The sequence below is a fragment of the Neopelma chrysocephalum genome, unplaced genomic scaffold (assembly GCF_003984885.1).
Source record: "Neopelma chrysocephalum unplaced genomic scaffold, ASM398488v2 Primary Assembly neopelma1_65, whole genome shotgun sequence".
Classification (NCBI taxonomy): domain Eukaryota; kingdom Metazoa; phylum Chordata; class Aves; order Passeriformes; family Pipridae; genus Neopelma; species Neopelma chrysocephalum.
Genome location: NW_020897722.1, coordinates 1338842 through 1356155, shown reverse-complemented (window position 1 = coordinate 1356155; position 17314 = coordinate 1338842). Strand labels below are relative to the sequence as shown.

The window sequence follows — 17314 nt, the reverse complement described above, 5'->3', positions numbered from 1 at the left end:
CGCTGACAGCGGCTCTGCCCCCTCAGCGCCGAGCCCGCCCCGCCTGCCCGGCCCCGCCCCTCCCCTCACGGAGCTCCGGGGCTTCCGCGGGGCCGCGCCAGGGGCTGCGCGCGCCCCGCCCGCGGCGGGAACGGGCCCGGCAGGTGCGTGAGGGGGGGGCCGGGAACGGCCGCGGATGGCCGGGAATGGCCAGGGATGGCCGGGAATAGCCGGGAATGGCCAGGGATGGCCGGGAATAGCCGCGGATGGCGGGTGAGGGAGCTCGAGCTCCGAGCGCTCGGGCCGGCGGCGGCCCCGGCACCGCCGGATGGGCCCGACCGGCCTTGCCGAGCACCGCCGGGGCCTCCCCGTCTGTCCACCCCCCCCTCCCACCCTTGATTCCCGTCCAAATCACGAGAGTCCTCAACCAAAACGGAGGGTGATTGTGCTATGAAAGCTTTTAGTTTGGGTTTTCCGTCATCCCTCGTTTTTGCGTTTCCTTGTTCTTTACAGAAGGGTGAGTTTCGTTCCAAAAAGGCTCAAGATGCTCGGTAAGGCAGTGGGAGCGAGGAGTGGAATTGCAAGGATGTCTTGTGGGAAATGAGATCCCCAGCACTCAGTAAGGTGAATAAAAGCATCCATTTCGGCATATTTTTGAGGTATTAGGATTGCACATAGTGTCAAAATCTGTGGAGAAAGTGATTTAATGTTCATATTTCTGGTTACATTAGCTCCTGCCTGCACCCTTCTTTCAAGGTTGTTTTTTTTTCTGGAGAATTTGACTTCATATTTATCATTATATCCACTCCTGCCTCTTCTTTCGAGGTTTTTTTTCCCCGCATCTCACACTGTTGTCCAGGAAACTATACATTATTAACTTATTTCTGGTTACTAATACGGTAGACTAGACAGGAACTCACTGAAGGATTTGGCTTAAAATGAAGTGTCTTTATAAGAGTTAGTGGAACAAATAGAGAGGAATAACAGGCAGGAATAAGTTGCCCAACTGGCAGAAACAAGCAGGAATAAATTGCCAAACCAGATGAAGTCCCCAGGGATGGTGTTGCTAACAATGGTCTCAGCAGCAAATGTGTCACTAATTAAAGAGGGTTCTAGGGGAAATCCATGGATTGCAGACCTGGAAGTTTGACCACCAAGTGAATTAGTAGAAAATACAGCAAGGTAGGATTATGAGACAGCTGCATAAATATTATCTAGGAGGAAAAGTCAGCGTGGGTTAAAAGTTATGCCTTAAAAAAATGTTGGAATTCTCTGCAGGTCTAAATAAACATATTGAGAGGTCTGGCTTACAGTCCTTACTCAGATTTCAGGAAGCTTAAACAGAAGCCCTCACCTGAGCAGCCCTTGATATAATAAGGGAGTTCCCTGTCATAAATAGTTTTGGCAAAGGTAGGAAAGAGGATGTGGGTAAATGGGCAGCTCTGGTGGTGGCTGGAGGTCACCACTGGGGTGCAACGGGATGGTTTGTAAAGGACCTGGAAAAATCCAGCTGGCTTTACTTTATTTGAGGTGATAAAGAAGAGGGCTGGGGGTGATGAATTGCAGGTGTAAAGTAATTTATTGTGGGTGGGGAGCAGTGCTGATTTCACACACAAAATGAATGAGTTTTTGGAGCAGTAATCACTAATTCTGTGAAGGTTTCTTCCTCCATTTGGGTTGTTTTACACAGGCTCAGGGAAGAATGCATAAGCTCACAGTTACTGAGCACACAAACACTGTGCCTGGGTCAGAAGGTTCCAGTCTAGAGGCGTGGAGGATGTGTGGAGACACACTGTGGGCTCATTCTGTTCTTCCCCAGGCTCCTGGCTCCTGCTTTTGACCTGTGCTGGAGAGCAGGATACAGGGAGAGGTGTCCTTTGGTCTGACCCAGCATTGACTGGTCATGTATTCCCACTTAAAATCTGTGCAGCTGGGAATTGGTGTGAGGAATTGTCTCTCTAAAAGTGGCAGTGTTTTATGTACAGCTCTTCATCCTGCTGTCAGGAAGACAGATGTGCCTGAGGAAGGCTTTGAGGGTATCTGGACCTGTGAGCCACAAGTACAAGCAAATTGCTGCTGCGATTTTATTTTTTTACCTCCTTTGAGTGAAAGGTCATTAAATACCTAAGGAAATGCCTGCAAATGCAGTCTTGTTAGAAAGATTAAAAGAAGTCTCTGTACACTCTGTTGTGCCTTGACTACAGGGTGTATCTGCTGCTGAGCTGTGCTTTACACAGATTTTCAGTGTCTCTGATTCTGGCTTGCAGGGTCCTGAGCCTGAGATAAGCCCAGGAGCCCTGAACACTCCAGGCACTTGTGCAGAACTGAGTCAGCTCTTGATCTTCCTTTTCTGACTTCCATGCTTTTTTTTTTTTTGTACATGTGAACACACATGTACTTAAAAACTTGTGGTTAGTTTGGTTACAACAGGATTAGTAAGAAGTGATCAAACCCACAGCTGGTTATTTGAGGCCCAGAAGTGGAATTTGTTTACTACACAAGCAAGAAAATCGAGATAGAAACGAAAAGTAAAGTTGCAGGATTTGTCTGTAGGCTTAGATGTGAGGAGGGGATGTCTCTTTATTCCCAAATACATCATGTGATAAGTGCTGTCTTTTACAGTGTGTTTTTTCCTAGACAAGAATGGATTATTTGGATATACAAGCAACATCCTTTGCAGAAGGCATAGGCAGGCTTTGAGGCATAGGGTTTTCTGCTTCATATCTTTCATATCTTCATGAACAGGGAGACAGAGGGTAGACTGGGGATTTTTTTTGGATTCTGAGATGATACTGCAGCCCCCTCATTCTGCAACCCCACTTCTGTATGTGACCCATTTCTCCTGGCTATAAGGCACTTTCCTACTGCTGCTTCCAGTGAGAGTTGAAGATGCTGAGATGTGTGTGGGATCAGCCCTCAGCAATGGAATTACAAGTGCCCTGAGGCTGCTGGTGGAACATGTGCAGGAGAGCCCTTGCAGCTTTTAAGAATTATTTAGTTGGCAATGCAGTAGGTGCCAGGCAACTCGGATCATGTTTCTGGTGTCTCATTCCATGAGGGCACAAATTACCAAGTGAGTTAATGCTCCCCTCAAACCAGCCATGTTTGCAGTGTGTCTTTATCTGTGGCTGATGAGCTGGAAGTTTCAGTTAATACTGTCAGAGAAGTCTGGAGGTTTTGTCTTCAGTGGGAAGCATTCCCTTGACTGAGTGTTTCAGAGGGTCAGTCTGATACAGAGATGTGTGAAGAGCCCTTCCTTCCTGCAACTCTTTTCCCTTCTCCTCAACAGGACTCTTTTGCCAAAGGCCACCAGGCAGTTTTGTCTGAGGCAGGCTGCTGAATTTTGGCAAAATTTTGAAGAATTCCCACCAGGTGAAAGCCAGAGTTCAGGGCAGAGTACCTGGCATGGAGCTGGCTGTTCTGTGGCAAGTCTCTGCCACCACTGAATTACTGCAATAAGGAATTAGATCTTTAGGAACAAAAAAAAGAAAACCATCCCACCCCTCTGCCAGTCATACCAATGTGATTTTTTTTTTTGCTGCCTATTTTTATATGTTTGTGTCTGGATTCTTCTGAAGCGAAACATAACACTGTTGGGGAATTGGCACTGCTGATTCAGAGTGTAGCAATGCTGAATTTGTTTCACTGTAGTTCAGGGAAGCTGTTGCTGGTGGATCTTTCATTATGAGAATCATCAGAGCAAGATAAAAGATTGGGTTTGATGGTGAAAGTTTTTGTGGTCATTTCTAAAAGGTGATGTTCTGGTGAAAAACGAGTGGCAACAGCTAATTACTTACATATATACTTCCTTTGCAGGCTGAGCTGTGTATAGGAGCCTTTCTCCATTTCTAATTTTGCATGATGTTCAACCTTTGCTTTTTTTTCCCTTCCATCTACATGTGGATGAATTTCAGAACCAACGAGGCATCTTCTAAAGCCTCTTGTCTTTGCATTCTCATTGCAAAGTCCTTTTTTTTTGAGGCTGACACTTTCCAAATTTAGTGCCACTGGGGGAGTTTTTAAAGTTTGGTTTGAGCTTTCTGTGTATTCATTCAGTGCATTCCCCTCTGCTTTCATGGCTTTTGTATAACAGAGGCTAAAGAGCATCTCCAGCACTGCCCAGCTGGGAGATGTTGTTTTGCTGGACCAACAGAAAACTGCAAATTGTTCTGGAATTTGAGCCAGTGATACACTGTTGGTATCATATCTCCAGCTCCAGAATCTCATAGCCTATTTCAAAGTGCTTTGTACACTGAATAAATAAGTTTTTTCCTGTTCAACAGGTAGAAGGACTGAAGCACTGAAAAAGATTTTTGGAGCTTGCATAGATCAACTAGAAGAAGAATTTTGGATTATGTAGTTGCCTCAAGTACATACTGTTGACTGGAACACAGGCTGCTCTTGATCCTTCTGGTAGGTTGAATTTAAAGCTTACTTTTGGGAGGTTCTACAGAAACATTTCAACAGCACAATGAACACGTTTGTGACTGGAAATGGTGCATCTCCCAGCTCAAATGTTCTGTGTCCTGTGGAGTTTTAGATTCTGATCTGGCCACATTACTGCTTAAAAACATTGATACACAACTTCTGGGCTTTCTGAGGCAGCACAGTTCCTCAAGTGATTGTTTTCTGTTTTTTCCTGTCTGCTTAAAAGATTACATTAGTTTTAGGTAAAAAAGCACATAGCACTGGTTCACCTTTGGTTTCAATTTCTCAATTTTCTAACCTAACAGCAAACTTATTTTCGCTGCTAAGTGGAGCAGAGTTGCTTTTTATCTGCAGCCCTTAGAAGATGAATACTCAAACTGCCGTGTTCTGTTTGCTTATCAGTAGAGCCCAATATTTGCCCAGCCTGGTGTAAACACAGCTAAATTTGTCACCTGCTTCTGTAGTTTGCACAGGTTATCCAAGGAGCTGTAGGTTGCAGGTTCACTGTTGTGGAGAGAAGCATAAAAACAGGAGTTTGTGGAAACCAGTTACTTTTAAATAAGCTTTATATTTCTAATTATCTTTATATTTTTCTAGAACTATGCCAAGGAAAAGAAAGCTGTTGGCTCAGTTAAGTGCTCTTCAAAGCAACTCCAGCTTCCCTCAGATCAATGCCCTGGAGAACCTGAACACTACAAGTGGTGGAGATTGTTCTCCAAAAAGCAGCAAATATTTTGTGACAGAGAAAAGAAATTCTTCCCGGCTGGAAGCAGATTTTTTCAACCAGCCCTGTGTTAGTCTGGCCAAGTCCTTTCTGGGACAGGTAAGACATGAATGCTGAGCTTCCTGCTGGAATACTGGAGCATGTGCTAATAACTTCATGTGAAAGGATGAAGTTCTTTTTTTGCCATTTGACTCCTGGGCTTGGCTATTTTAGGAGTACAGCTCTCATTCCCTCTCTTGTTAAGTGCAGTGGAATTTAAAGACTAGTAGCCAAATCTGTTTTGGATGAAGTCAGAAGAGTAGTTTCCCAGGTTTTGTTTACTGTCACATTTTAGAATTGGTTTCTTGTGGTGTTTTCCTCCCTTTTTTTCTGTTTAATGTACTTTGTGGTTTGAAGGTTGTTTCAGGCCCATTATTTTCCTTTCAGGTATTGCTTTATTTGTTTCTGGCTCTTGCTTGGCCCAGTGGAAAGTAATGAGCAACATCTCCTCTGCCTCCATTTTACTGTCTTGTGATGCCAAGGATTGCACAGTCCCACAGTTCAACTCTCTTCATTCCAAATATTGCCATTCCCATCTTTTGTTTCTGAATTTCCAGGTCATTGCTTGTTCAGGCAGGGACCTTCTCCCTTATCCCTTTGCAGGAACTTTGAGGAGTCTTTGGACCTTGTTGCAAGCCTGTGGAAATCAGAGTGGTGGAGATTAAACATGTCTCTTCTGATTAGGGAGCCCTTCAAAAATCTCTCTTGTTGTTTCCATGGGGGAGGGAGTTCCTCCAGTGTTTTCCCTAGAAAAAGTTCCAGTGTGGGACCTTCTAAACACAACTGTGTTTAGTTTCACTGCTCTGGTCTTATCTTCTCTGAGTCTTTTTTATACCTTCATTGTCTGCAGGGTGAGCAGACTCCGGGTTCTCAGGGGTTTAGATAACTTGAGGAATTTGTTGCACAAACTGTTGGTTTTGGCCTGGTTTGCTGTGTCTGGCCTTTTCTTATTCTCTAAGGGTATTGTCATGCTTATAATTGACGCCTTTGCTCTGCTTTTTAACCCTGCTGGGTTTCTCTCTGTTCTACCTTACCCTCTCTGTGGTACTCCACGTGCCTTTACAGACATCCTGCTAGAGGTTTGCCTTTCCAGCCTTAACCTTTGGCTGCCTCTTAAGTTCTTCCCAACAATCTTCCTCACTTTCCGTAGTTTCCTCCTTTTTCCTGGTAAGCAGAACTCTGGTAGATTATTTTTGGACCTTAACGCTTGTGAAAAGACACTGAACTTTATCCTTCATGGTCTTGATACAAAGTTGTTTGTCAGGGATAAGGAAGATACTTTGTGTTTTGCTCTGGATGGGTTTGAGTTGAGACTTTTCTTGTGAAAGCCCCAATCACTCACTCTGAAAAGCATTTGATGGTGTGTGAGGAAACACAGCCCCTGTCCTGGTCTACCTAAGGACTCCTGAAGCCTCCCATTACTGATGCATTTTTGTTGTCTGAATGACTCTGACATCCTCATGCATTCAGTTACCTGGGCAGATGATGTTTGAGTCCTAATTCTATATTCCTTTTAGTTCTAGAATTACAAGCCAGGAGATTTCTGTCTTAATTTTACCTTTTCTTTAAAGTGTAATTCTCAGTCTCCCATGACCCAGTCTATTCTCTCATTTTCTTAGAATGATAACAATAATGTGCCATTCATTATCTTCATTCTGCCAAATTTAATATACACCTGGTATATTAGTCTTGCTTACCTTCATGATACCTGAGTTCCTGGAAACAAAAAAAATACCCCAAAAGTTACATGCAGTAAATGAACATCAAAATACATCCTCAATGAGAAACAAAAACCTCTGTGAAATAGTTTAGTGTGAGGTGTTGAGAATGATCACCATTTTTTAACTGTAAATGTTTGGTGTGTCTGAAGAGTCAGGGAAAGGAAGTTAAAGTCATAACCTCACCACTGCATTTCATCATACTGAGAGAGAAATGTGGCCACGGGGCTCTGCCTTCGGGGTGTTCACAGGCAGTTGCTTTTCTGAAGTCACTGCATTTTTTCCTAAACAAAATAAATTGATTATTTTCAACAATTTGGCCAGTGCTGTAGGGAAACTGTGATAGAGCAGAGCTGCAGCATTGGAAACTGAATTCTGGAGCATCCATACTGGGTCAGATCAGTATCTGCATTAACCATCCAGCACAGACATCTGTCAGGAATTAAGCTTTGTTTCCTGAAGGTCATTTTTGAATGGCTGCTTTGCCAGTATGAAAGTGCTGAATATCATCTAATTAAACTGAGAGCTGTTGCCTAAACGAGGCTGTGCTGCAGTATTTCCTACACGTTAAGTAAAATACAAAGTTTAGAAACCAGGTCAAACCACAAAAACCTTTGTACAAAGTTTAGTGGTTGTTTTATTTTGAAAGAGAATCTTTTCACTGTCATGTTTTGTTTCCCTTGCATCTGCTTTGTTTTATTTAAGGAGGTACCAGCAGCAAGGAACACACTGTAATAACAAAGATCTGTTGTTGTCTGCCTGGAGCCAATTCCCAGCTCTCCTGCACTGCCCCTCTCTGTGGCACAGAAAACACAGAAATAGGAGAGTGATGCTCACCCTGGTGCTGATTATCTCTGTGATTAGGGACTGGGACTTGTTTGAAACATCTCTAGGGAGAGAAACTGTCTAATCATAACAGTTATTTAATTGTGCCACTGTCATATTCCTTCTGATCTAGAGATTATACATTCAGGATGCTTCAAGGTTGATAACAGTGGTGCTTTTTTACCTCAAACCTGATGGAGAATACAGAAAATAACCACAAAAGCAACTCTGTGGGATGTAGGATTATAAATTGGTTCTTATGATAGTGCCACATCTAGACACTGCAGGGGTTTTGTGGGGTGAACGACAGGTAGGAATTCTTTGTACTGGGCTGTGGCCTGGACAGTGGAAGCTGAAGAAGCTGGTGTTAGCTTCAGACAGTGCTGCTACGTGGAGAGGAGAGTATTTAGTACCACCAGCTCCTTTTTTTCCTACTTCTTTGTTTCCACAGCTCTTGCTCCAGTTGTTTTGCACAGAGGGCTGCAAACTGATGCACTCTGACCTCTCTTTTCAGATTTTAGTTCGCAAACTTCCTGATGGCAGAGAGCTCTGGGGCAGGATTGTTGAAACAGAAGCTTATCTGGGTGGGGAAGATGAAGCTTCCCACTCGAAAGGTGGGAAGCAAACGCAGCGGAACGCGGCCATGTTCATGAAACCAGGAACTCTGTACGTCTACCAGATCTATGGCATCTACTTCTGTGTGAATGTTTCCAGCCAAGGTAAGCTGGGCCTGAAGGATTTGCTGCCTGCAGGACAGGGCTGATGTTTCAAGCTGCACTTGTGGTGCTGCAGTGACCTGTCAGCTCCCTGTGGGCTCTGAGAAGTCAGTGACTCACTCTCAGGATCTTTCCTTGGGACCTGGGCTTTGCCACTGTGAGCAGGATGGACCTGTGGACAGGCAGCGTGGGAAGCAGGGCCCATCTCCAGTTTGGTCCCAGCTGGGAGCTGTGGGAGCTGTTCAGGCTCACAAATAAAGACTAAGAACTGGAGGAGAATCTGGAGAGGATGGAGCTTTCAGTTTGGATGACCTGGGGAGCTGCTTCATTCCTGGGATTCAGTGAACTTTGTTCCTCAAAAGTGCTGATGTAGGGGAAATATGTGGAGTCATTAATGACAGCCTAAATCTTGGTGTCTGTTGTTATGACAAGAAACTCCTCTGTCTCCTGCCTTTATCTTCAGAGGCTTTAAATGTTGGGGAAAACAAAACAGTCTGAGATGTCCTAAGCTTAAGCAGGGAGTCAGTGTAGGAGCATTTTAGCTGCTTTGCTGTCTCTTAAAACCAAAAAACCCCCACCTAAATCAAAATACTCAGACTATTACAGAATCTTCAATCTTCTTTTATTATTCTCAAGATATAATAATCAAGCTCTAATCAAATTATTCTGGAATTTACTGAGACTGTCCTTCCACAGCTCCTGTTAACATGCAGCTGCTACTCCTGTAAGAATGACAGTATTTGCCTTGCAGTAAAGCTGCTGCTTAATGAGACACCTTGAAATGGCAGCAGGTATTTCCTGGGTAAATACCCACTGTTTTAGAAAAAAATCTCAAAACCAATTTACTTTCTTTTTCACCATTTTGAAGATCAAGGTTAAAGAACTCCACAGCTTATATATTCCTAAGTGGAAAGGAAGTGTAAGAGTGACCATTAATCCTCAGGTTTTGGCCTTTGGAGAGGAGCCAAGCAGGAAAACAGTGCTGGGTTGTGCTGTGGGGGAAGAGCCTGACTTTCCAAGTGAAAGTCTGGAATCTGGTGGATGAACACATGTGATTTTCATTACATTGGCTCTGCCAAATCTGTTCAGATAATGAAAGCAGATGGTTCATTAGTCAGTGTTTGAAATATTAGGAATAATAATTTTTATTAAAAAAACAAATGCATTTAGCCTTTGAATTCTAGAAAGATTCCTTTGAAATAGATACTTTGGGAAATTTTTCCTTATATACCTGTGTTTAGTTTTGTAGCAAATCAGTTAAAGAGCTCACTGTGGTGATGGAGTTCCTTGGATTTTTTGTCACAAACTCCCTCCCTGTCTGCATGTCACACGTGCAGCTGCTCTGACACCAGGCACAGCTGGCACTGCCAGCTCTGTCAGGGCACTGCAGTGACACTGTGGCTGTGCACTTTGTTACACAAGTAGGAACTACTTCTGTGTGTCTGTCCGTGTGCAGATGTGATGACAGAAAGCGTCTGGGGAGGAATCATATCTGAGATGCTTTTCTCAGGTGGACAAGGAGTTGTTTAGTTGTCCTGTTGTTTAGTCTGAGGAAGGATTGAGGAAGTTGTCTTTGTGGTGGCACCTGGGTAGAAGGGAAAAATACAGCATTCTCTGGATATGGGACAGATCTCAGAAACTGGTTTGGATCTGGCTGTGCAGAAAACACAAGGAAACACTGGCAACCCCCCTGTCTGTTGTGGTGTGGCTTGGTCCTTCTTCGCAGCACAGAGCACACTCTGAAGGCAAACATCCAGTGTGTCCTGAGGCACTGGCAGTGGCTGCTGCCCTGCAGCTCCTCAGGCTCCTGCAGAGTGACCACAGCATGGATTTGGAGCTGCCAGGATAATGGGTCCTGCCACTGGGAGCAGTGGGAATGCTGCACTGTCCCTGTGCTGCCCGTGCCTGCCCTCCTGGCACAGACACTGCACAGGGCTGTCCCACACACACACCCTGCTGGGATGGGACAGCTGCAGCAGAGTTTGCTTTAAAAAGTAGTTTAACACTGACTGGAATCCTGCTGGGGCCTTCTTGGTCCCTGACCAGCCCCGGATCTGCGGCCTCTGTGAGATGAACCAAGCTTTACATGCTGCTCCTCCTTGCTTCCCTCTGCTGAGCTTGTCCAGAGTGGAGCATTTGGCTCACGAGACCCTGGCTCTTCAGAGATCACTTGTTTTGATGAACAGCCTCGTAGCATTGTCTGGTTTAGCTCCAGGTGGAATAAACCTTCCCCTCTGTTTGCTGTATTGGTTTATGCTCGTGTTCAGGCTCAGCAGTATCACTGAGGGATAGGAAAAGTGTGTCACCAGCAGCACTGTGTTCATAAAACCATGAATTGAGGGGTGGGTTCTAATATTTTTTGTCACTGAGGAAGGGGAAATCTTTGTGCATGTCACTAGATAAAGCTGCATCATGTGGGATTTCACTGTGAGAGGTCTTCCCATCACTGATTAAAGTACTGCAACTGCCTGAAGCCATGGCAGGCATCACTATCTTTGGAGAAATCATGGATGATAAAGGGGAAGAGCTTATAGAAAAATATAACCAATGTCTTTTAGTGTGCATGAATCCTACAGTATATCCTGAGCAGCACAATAATCTTAGTACAAAGAGCTTTCCCCAGAGTTAAGAGGGATGTTGGGCTTCCCTCGCCTCGGGAAGAGGATAAATGCTAGTCATCCTTCTCCTTGACTTAGCTGGGATTTGTTTCTCTGGAATGTGCCAAGGTGTGCATTCTGCTGCCAGATCTGAAAGAGCAGCTCGTAAAACCGAGAGTCCAGTGATGCTCAGCCCAGGGTCACACTGCAGGGGCTTCTCCCGACCTTTCAGATCCTAGACTAGGCCTTTGAAGGAAGTGCTTTGGGAGCAGTGAGTCACGCGGGTGAAGAGAGGAGAAAATTTTCTTCTCTCCAGTGGCCAAGAGCTGTTTCCAAGTGGGAGCTGGAGCCGTGTCAGGGAAGGAGCAGGAAGCTGCACAGCGGGGGAGTGGGACTTCACTATCATTTTATGATTTCTGGCTGCTCAGGGAGAGAATTGGCCTCTGTGCTGCTGTTAAATCTGAATGCTGCTCATTATATGGAGTGACTCTTGGGCATCTCCAACTGGCCCTGCTGCCTCTGGTGTGTCAGGGGCCACATCCGTGTGGGGCAGATGCCAAAGGCAGGTGAGCCCTGAGAGCAAAGTGCTGCAGGCTGGCAGGGGGAGGAGGGCAGGCTGAAGCACCCTGGCAGGCAGGAGTTGAGTTGCAAGGATTCAGCTGCTCTTCGGGAGTTAAAATAAAATTTCTAATATGGAAATATGTTCAGGAGGACCCAGGGGCGTGGGGGCAAAGAAGGCAGTAGCTCATTGTGGCATCCCTGCACTCCTGTCCTGCCTGCCGTCTCCACCTCTTCCCAAAGCTCTGGGGGAGCTGCTGTCACGCTCGGGGGCTGCTGACTGGGCAGTGCATGATGTCTCCTGCACACAGCTGGAAAGAGGTTGGAAACTTCCAGGTGGAAATGCAGAAAGAGCAGCTAGAGACAGAAATGCCTGGTACCCCCTCCCAGGGCCCTGGGATGCTCTGGGAGCACCTGCAGTTTCTCCAAGTGCTTGTCTCCCTTCACATGAACTCCCAAGGACTTAGTTCAGTTCAAGTGTGACCACAGTTTCCACTTGCATTTGTGATGGATGAAAGCAAGTAGTGTAATTAGTGATTGTTCAGAATCCCAGAGTTGTTCCTGGCAAGTGAGGCAGCAACACGATGTGAAGGATGTTTCTTTGTGCATGGATAAAAAGCAGAATTAGGACATGGAACATGTTCTTAAAAATCTGAAATGACCTTTGAGCTCTAAATCACTGTAGTCCAGGGAAGCGGCTTTTGGCAGCCAGATTAGCATCAATCCCCCTCCTTGGAGAAGGGAGTGCCTGGGAACAGATTGCTGACAGCTGTTGGAAATCAGGCTGTTGACTTCACCGAGCTGCACTGGGGGCAGCAGGGGCTCGGAGAACCTTCAGGGCAACAGGCAGCACCTCCAGAGCCAGAACCGGGTCCTCCTTGGGAGCCCAGGAGGGTAATTTGGTGTGGGATTTGTACAAAGTATGAGAGGGGTTCTATTTTTGGAAATCACAGGTCCTTAGGGATCTGTCAGTGCCTACAAGAAAAGCCTGTGCCAGGCGTGAGCAGGGCTCCAGATGTTCAAGGCTGGAGAGGGAGCGGGGATTCTTTGGGAGCGGGCGGATGCCGGCAGCGGGAATGCCGTGGGCGGCCCCGGCACGAGGGGAGCTGTGTGGGGCAGCACAGGCTGTGCCAGGCACTCTCCTCGCCCACTCAGGGTCAGGAGAAGACCTCCCTGCTGTCCACTGGAAAACACCAAGGAAGTATATATGTCCCTCTTAGGCTGGAGATCCTTGTCCCAGGGAATGTCTTTGCTTCACTGCCACCAAAACCAGGGAAGGCAGCTGGAGGGCAGGAGTTTCCCTAAGGCACCTGGCAGGGTGGCAGATCCCATCTGAGAAGAGACTCTGTCAGTTTTCCTCAGTTCTTGTCACAGAAAGGTCTCCTCTGCTGAAGTGCTGCTCCCAGGGCTGTGCATCCCACAGCTGGACTGTGGAGTCTGTCCCGCCCCAGGTCCCTGCCTTGGGAGAGCTGCCCTGGCACGAGGGCTTGGATCACTCTCTGCAGTTACCCAAGGCCTGTCACAGCTCCATGGGGGTTTGGAATGGTACCACCTGCAGCCCGGGCTCCCTCAGCAGCAGCTGCTCCCAGTGCCTGCAGCTCCTTCCCAGGTTTCTCTTTGTCCAGCCTAACTCTGCAAGCTGCCTCTTTCTGCTGGCAGCATCCAGACTCATTCCTCCTCTCCTTTATTAGCTGGAATTCTTGTAATCAGAGTTTATTAGAAATCCACTGGGTTTGGGAGCAGCTTTGGGTAGCTGTGCCAAAACTGAACCATATGTGTATTTATTTATTCCTGAACATTGTGCTGACAAAAGAAAAACCTCTTGCCCTCTGGCAAGTCTCAGTAGCAAGACTTGGTACCATCAAGTGGGGCTGGGAAGAGCAAAGCAGAATAAAGAGCACAGAGCTGTGGGACAGTGGGAGGAGGCAGGGGTGGGCACTGCCCACGGGTCAGGGGCTGATTCCAGAGGCTGGCACTTGGAGTGAAGGGCAGGAGCTGCAGGCAATTCCCCGCTCCGTGGGCTCAGAGCTGAGCCCTGCTGTGGGCTGAGGTGTTCCCAACCACCCCCCTGCACTAACACCCCCTTCTTGTCCCGCCCAGGGGAAGGGGCTGCGGTGCTGCTGCGCTCCCTGGAGCCTCTCCAGGGCCTGGATGCCATGAGGGAGCTGCGCAGGACCTCCAGGAAAGCCCCCAGCAAGCTGCTCAAGGACTGGCAGCTCTGCAACGGGCCCTCCAGGCTCTGCCAGGCCTTCGGCATCGACAAGGCTTTTGACCAGAGGGACCTGACTCAGGACACTGACATCTGGATGGTGCCTGGACAGGACCTGCCCGGGGAGCAGGACGTGGTGGCCACCACAAGGATTGGCATTGGCAACAGGGGGGAGTGGGCACAGAAACCACTCAGGTTTTATTTACGAGGGAACAAATTCGTGAGTGTTGTAGACAAGAAAATGGAGAGAGAGATGGCAGCAAGGGGACACTTGTCTTGCAGCTGACAAGTCTTGCAAGGGTGCCACCAGCCAGGACTTGAGCTGTGCTCTGTGCAAGGACCTCAGGCTGTGTCGTGGCAGATGCAGGGGTTGGGGGTTTTTAACAATAAATGTACTTTGTCACAATGAGTGGGGCAAGGTGGAGTTTATTTGCAGGGCTGACTGGGCCTCCCAGCCAGAGCTGATGTTGGTTTGGACACTGAGGGACACTTTCTCCCTTACCAATGGATCCAGGCTTAATTAGGGTGGGTGAGTGGAGAAGGTTCCCAGCTCTGAGCTGCTGTGCTGCTCCCACTGCCTCAGCCCCCAGCAGAGGGGAGTAGTCAGAAAATGGGATGGCAGCAGGGCAGACTGAAGGGATGAGAGCTGGGAGAGGAGACAAAGGAGGGATCTTACTGTTATCTGCAACTGCCTCATGGGAGGGTGTAGAGAAGAGAGAGCCAGGCTGCTGTCAGACAGGATGAGAGGCAATGGGCATCAGTGGGAAAACAGGAAATTCTCATTAGCTGTGTGGAAAAAATGTTCACCATGAGGGTGGTCAAACGCTGGAACAGGGGCCCAGAGGAGCTGTGGGACGTTCACACCTCCACAGGACAGGCTGCTGAGTGACCTGATCTGACACCTTTCCTTGGAGCAGAGGTTTGCACAAAAGACTTCCAGAGACCCCTTCCAACCTACACCCTTCCATAGTGTCCAGCCTGGAGACCAGAATGGGTTCTGTTTGTTTTCCCAGCTGCTGGACTTCCCCCAGTGCTTTGCTGCTGGGTAGGTAAGTGAGATAAAGCTCCCAGTGTCACCCAGTTTGTGTGGGCCAGTGAGGCTCTCCCGAGAGCAGCCCTGGGAAAAACTCCAGCTGCTGCGTGTGAGGGAAGGGAAGGACTTCAGGAGGAGCCTGACAGCCTTTTAACAACAAAGCCCTGCTGGCTGCCACCACGGAGGTGAAGTTCTCCCTGCCTTTCCCTGGGCAGGCAGCAGGAGCAGCTGTGGGAACAGTGGCCTCACAAGGCCAGGGTGAGCTGACACGAGTCCTGCTGTCCCCAAGACCAGGGCTGTCACCTCTTGTTCAGGCCCTGGCATGGCTGGAGGAGCAATCCCAAACCAGACCAGGAAGCACAGACTCCGATCTCGTTTTTCCCTGGATAGTCTCAACCCAGGCCAGGATCCCAGTCTGGTTCCCAGCATCCACAGCCATTCTTGGGTGAGGAGAATGGCAGGACACAACAAGCCCTGGGGGACAAGCCCGAGTGCCCCTGGGACCAGCCTCTGGCTGTGTGGAACATGTGAACTTGCAGCTTGGCCACTCATTTCAGTCCTGCTCAACAACCCAGCTCCCACCCCCAGAAAAAAATGGAAACTGGAAACCCAGGAGCACACAGGCTGCTTGGAGACAGCCCTGCTCCAACAGACACGTGGGAAGAGGATACTGGGGTGAGGGAAGAACGAGCTGTGACACAGTGAGCGAGTCACTCATTCATTCATGGAATTGTTTACTTGTGATATTTTGCCTTCCTGTCCATGTCCTCAGGTAACAACAATCAAAGAGAACTCCTCGGTGCCCAGGGTCATTTCCCTGCAATCCAGGCCAGCTCCACTGTGCCTGGAGCAGAGGCTGTGCTGTGGGGACATGGCTGAGTGGCTCAGGAGTCGTGCTGGAGAGCAGAGGAAGCGCTTTCGATGCACCAGCGTCCAGCCAGAGGCGACGTTCTGTCAGCAGCCCCACAGTGGAACTGTCCTTGTCCTCTCTCACAGTCCCTGGGGGCAGCAGGGGCAGGGAAGGGCTGTGGTTGTGGCACAGCAGGAATCCTGGCTGGGCAGGCACGTGCTGTCCTGCAGCAGGCCCAGAGCCCGGCACAGTGGCCTCGGCTGTCACCAGGAGCAGGGGGGACATCGGGGAGGGGGAGAACCTGCTCTGTGCCACGTGGCGAGAAATCACCTCCTTCAGTTTTTAGGCATCTTTTAGACACGGAGAGCGAGGCAGGTTCCCTTCCTGTGCCAGCAGAGTCACTTCAGGAGGGACTGAAAGACTGAAATCACGGGGTCCTCGTGGCTGGTGACCACCAGGACACTGCGGAACTTGTCGAAGAGCATCAGCAGCTGCGAGCGCCGCATGTTCTCGTTGTACATGATCTCCTCCAGGTGGTGCCGCCCACGGAAGTAGTGCAGGAGCCTGTGGGGACAGAGCAAGGGGGGCACGTGGGCCAAAAGCACCTGCACACACCTACAGCCCACCCTGCCACCCCCAAGGTGTCCCCTCCCATGGGATGCAAATCAGAAGGTGTTTGGGTTGTGTCCCTCATTTGCATGAATTAAATAATGATACCATTAAATCATGCCCAGCACAGAAATCCCCTGGAAAAGCAGGGGCTTTGCCAAGGTCCTCCTTAGATCAAGAGGTTTCCTAGCCTGTGGCATTTCCCAAGACTGGCAACTTTCAACATAGTTATACCTCCTGAAAGGGGAGAGGCACAAGTGCAAACAAGCCTTGAGAAGTCAGGACGTGGCAGATTTACTTCTGCTCTCTCTCAGCTGGGCCTACAGTGCCCTTTGTCACAGCTCTGCACCAGGGGCCTGGGTACCTACACTGGCTTTTGGAATTAAGAGGAAATTTTCCCTCACAGCAGCCCAAGGGGCTTTGTAACTACAGGTTACAAAACCCAAACTCACTCAGGGTTTGGGCAGCTTGGGCTGGGTGGAGCAGTCACAATGGGGAGGTGGAAATTTCGGTGACAGGCACCACAGAGAAGCTCTGGGAGTTATAAGCCCTCGAACTCTCAAGCCTAAGCTCAAACTGTGCTGGCTTCTTAAATTCCCAGTTGTCTTTAAACAGAGACAGCACAGATATCACCCACATGCTACAGCCATCAGATAAGCTCGGCCCTGCACACTCAATCACAGCCCAAATTTGCTGCTCAGTCTCTTGTCCCACCCTCCCAAATGTCAGAGCCATCCTGCACGTGTCACTCCCACCCATCGAGGCCCAAATGCCAGAACCCCTCCCCAGCTCCACAGACAGATGTGCACCCACATGTGTTACACATCACACTCTGCACTCCAGCTCGTGTTCCATTACCCGTGTGCAGCTTCATGCCAACTGACAGTAAAGCTGAGTGGAGATGACATGATCTGTTTTCCAACCCATCCATGCAGCCCTCATGCAGCAACAGCCCTAAAATACACCCAGTATCCACCAGAGCATTCCTGTCTGTTCTCACATGGCAGCAGGATGGGGCCTCTTGTGCTT

At 48.4% G+C, this 17314-nt stretch overlaps 2 protein-coding genes across 11 annotated transcripts in view; one reads left to right on the top strand and one right to left on the bottom strand.

The window, feature by feature from the left end:
- The first annotated feature begins 59 nt into the window (after window positions 1-59).
- On the top strand, window positions 60-14199 carry MPG (N-methylpurine DNA glycosylase). 4 transcript variants are annotated; one of them, XM_027683515.1, is made up of 6 exons: window positions 60-143; window positions 493-603; window positions 4263-4348; window positions 5005-5230; window positions 8228-8432; window positions 13685-14199. In XM_027683515.1, exons 4-6 carry the CDS (start codon window positions 5009-5011, stop codon window positions 14077-14079), a joined length of 822 nt encoding a protein of 273 aa, XP_027539316.1. In that variant the 5' UTR covers window positions 60-143; window positions 493-603; window positions 4263-4348; window positions 5005-5008; the 3' UTR covers window positions 14080-14199. The 4 variants fall into 4 exon arrangements, with proteins under 4 accessions (XP_027539316.1, XP_027539317.1, XP_027539314.1 ...); XM_027683516.1 differs by having other exon boundaries at window positions 4263-4392; window positions 8228-8423; window positions 13775-14199; XM_027683513.1 differs by having other exon boundaries at window positions 4263-4392.
- Window positions 14200-15531: 1332 nt separating this feature from the next.
- NPRL3 (NPR3 like, GATOR1 complex subunit) overlaps window positions 15532-17314 on the bottom strand; it is a 42253-nt gene continuing 40470 nt past the window's right edge. For 4 of the 7 annotated variants that reach the window (XM_027683510.1, XM_027683509.1, XM_027683506.1 and 1 more), the window contains one exon: window positions 16075-16240. In XM_027683510.1, coding sequence (XP_027539311.1) covers window positions 16075-16240 — 166 coding nt within the window. Of the gene's footprint in view, window positions 16241-17314 lie in introns of all 7 variants that reach the window. The other 3 variants (XM_027683505.1, XM_027683512.1, XM_027683511.1) reach the window with 1 other exon arrangement.

Coding starts and splice junctions, on each gene's coding strand:
- MPG (XM_027683515.1), top strand. CDS start 5,009: ATGCCAAGGAAAAGAAAGCTGTTGGCTCAGTTAAGTGCTCTTCAAAGC. Junction 5,231..8,227: donor CCAAGTCCTTTCTGGGACAG/GTAAGACATGAA, acceptor CTCTCTTTTCAG/ATTTTAGTTCGCAAACTTCC. Junction 8,433..13,684: donor TGTGAATGTTTCCAGCCAAG/GTAAGCTGGGCC, acceptor TGTCCCGCCCAG/GGGAAGGGGCTGCGGTGCTG.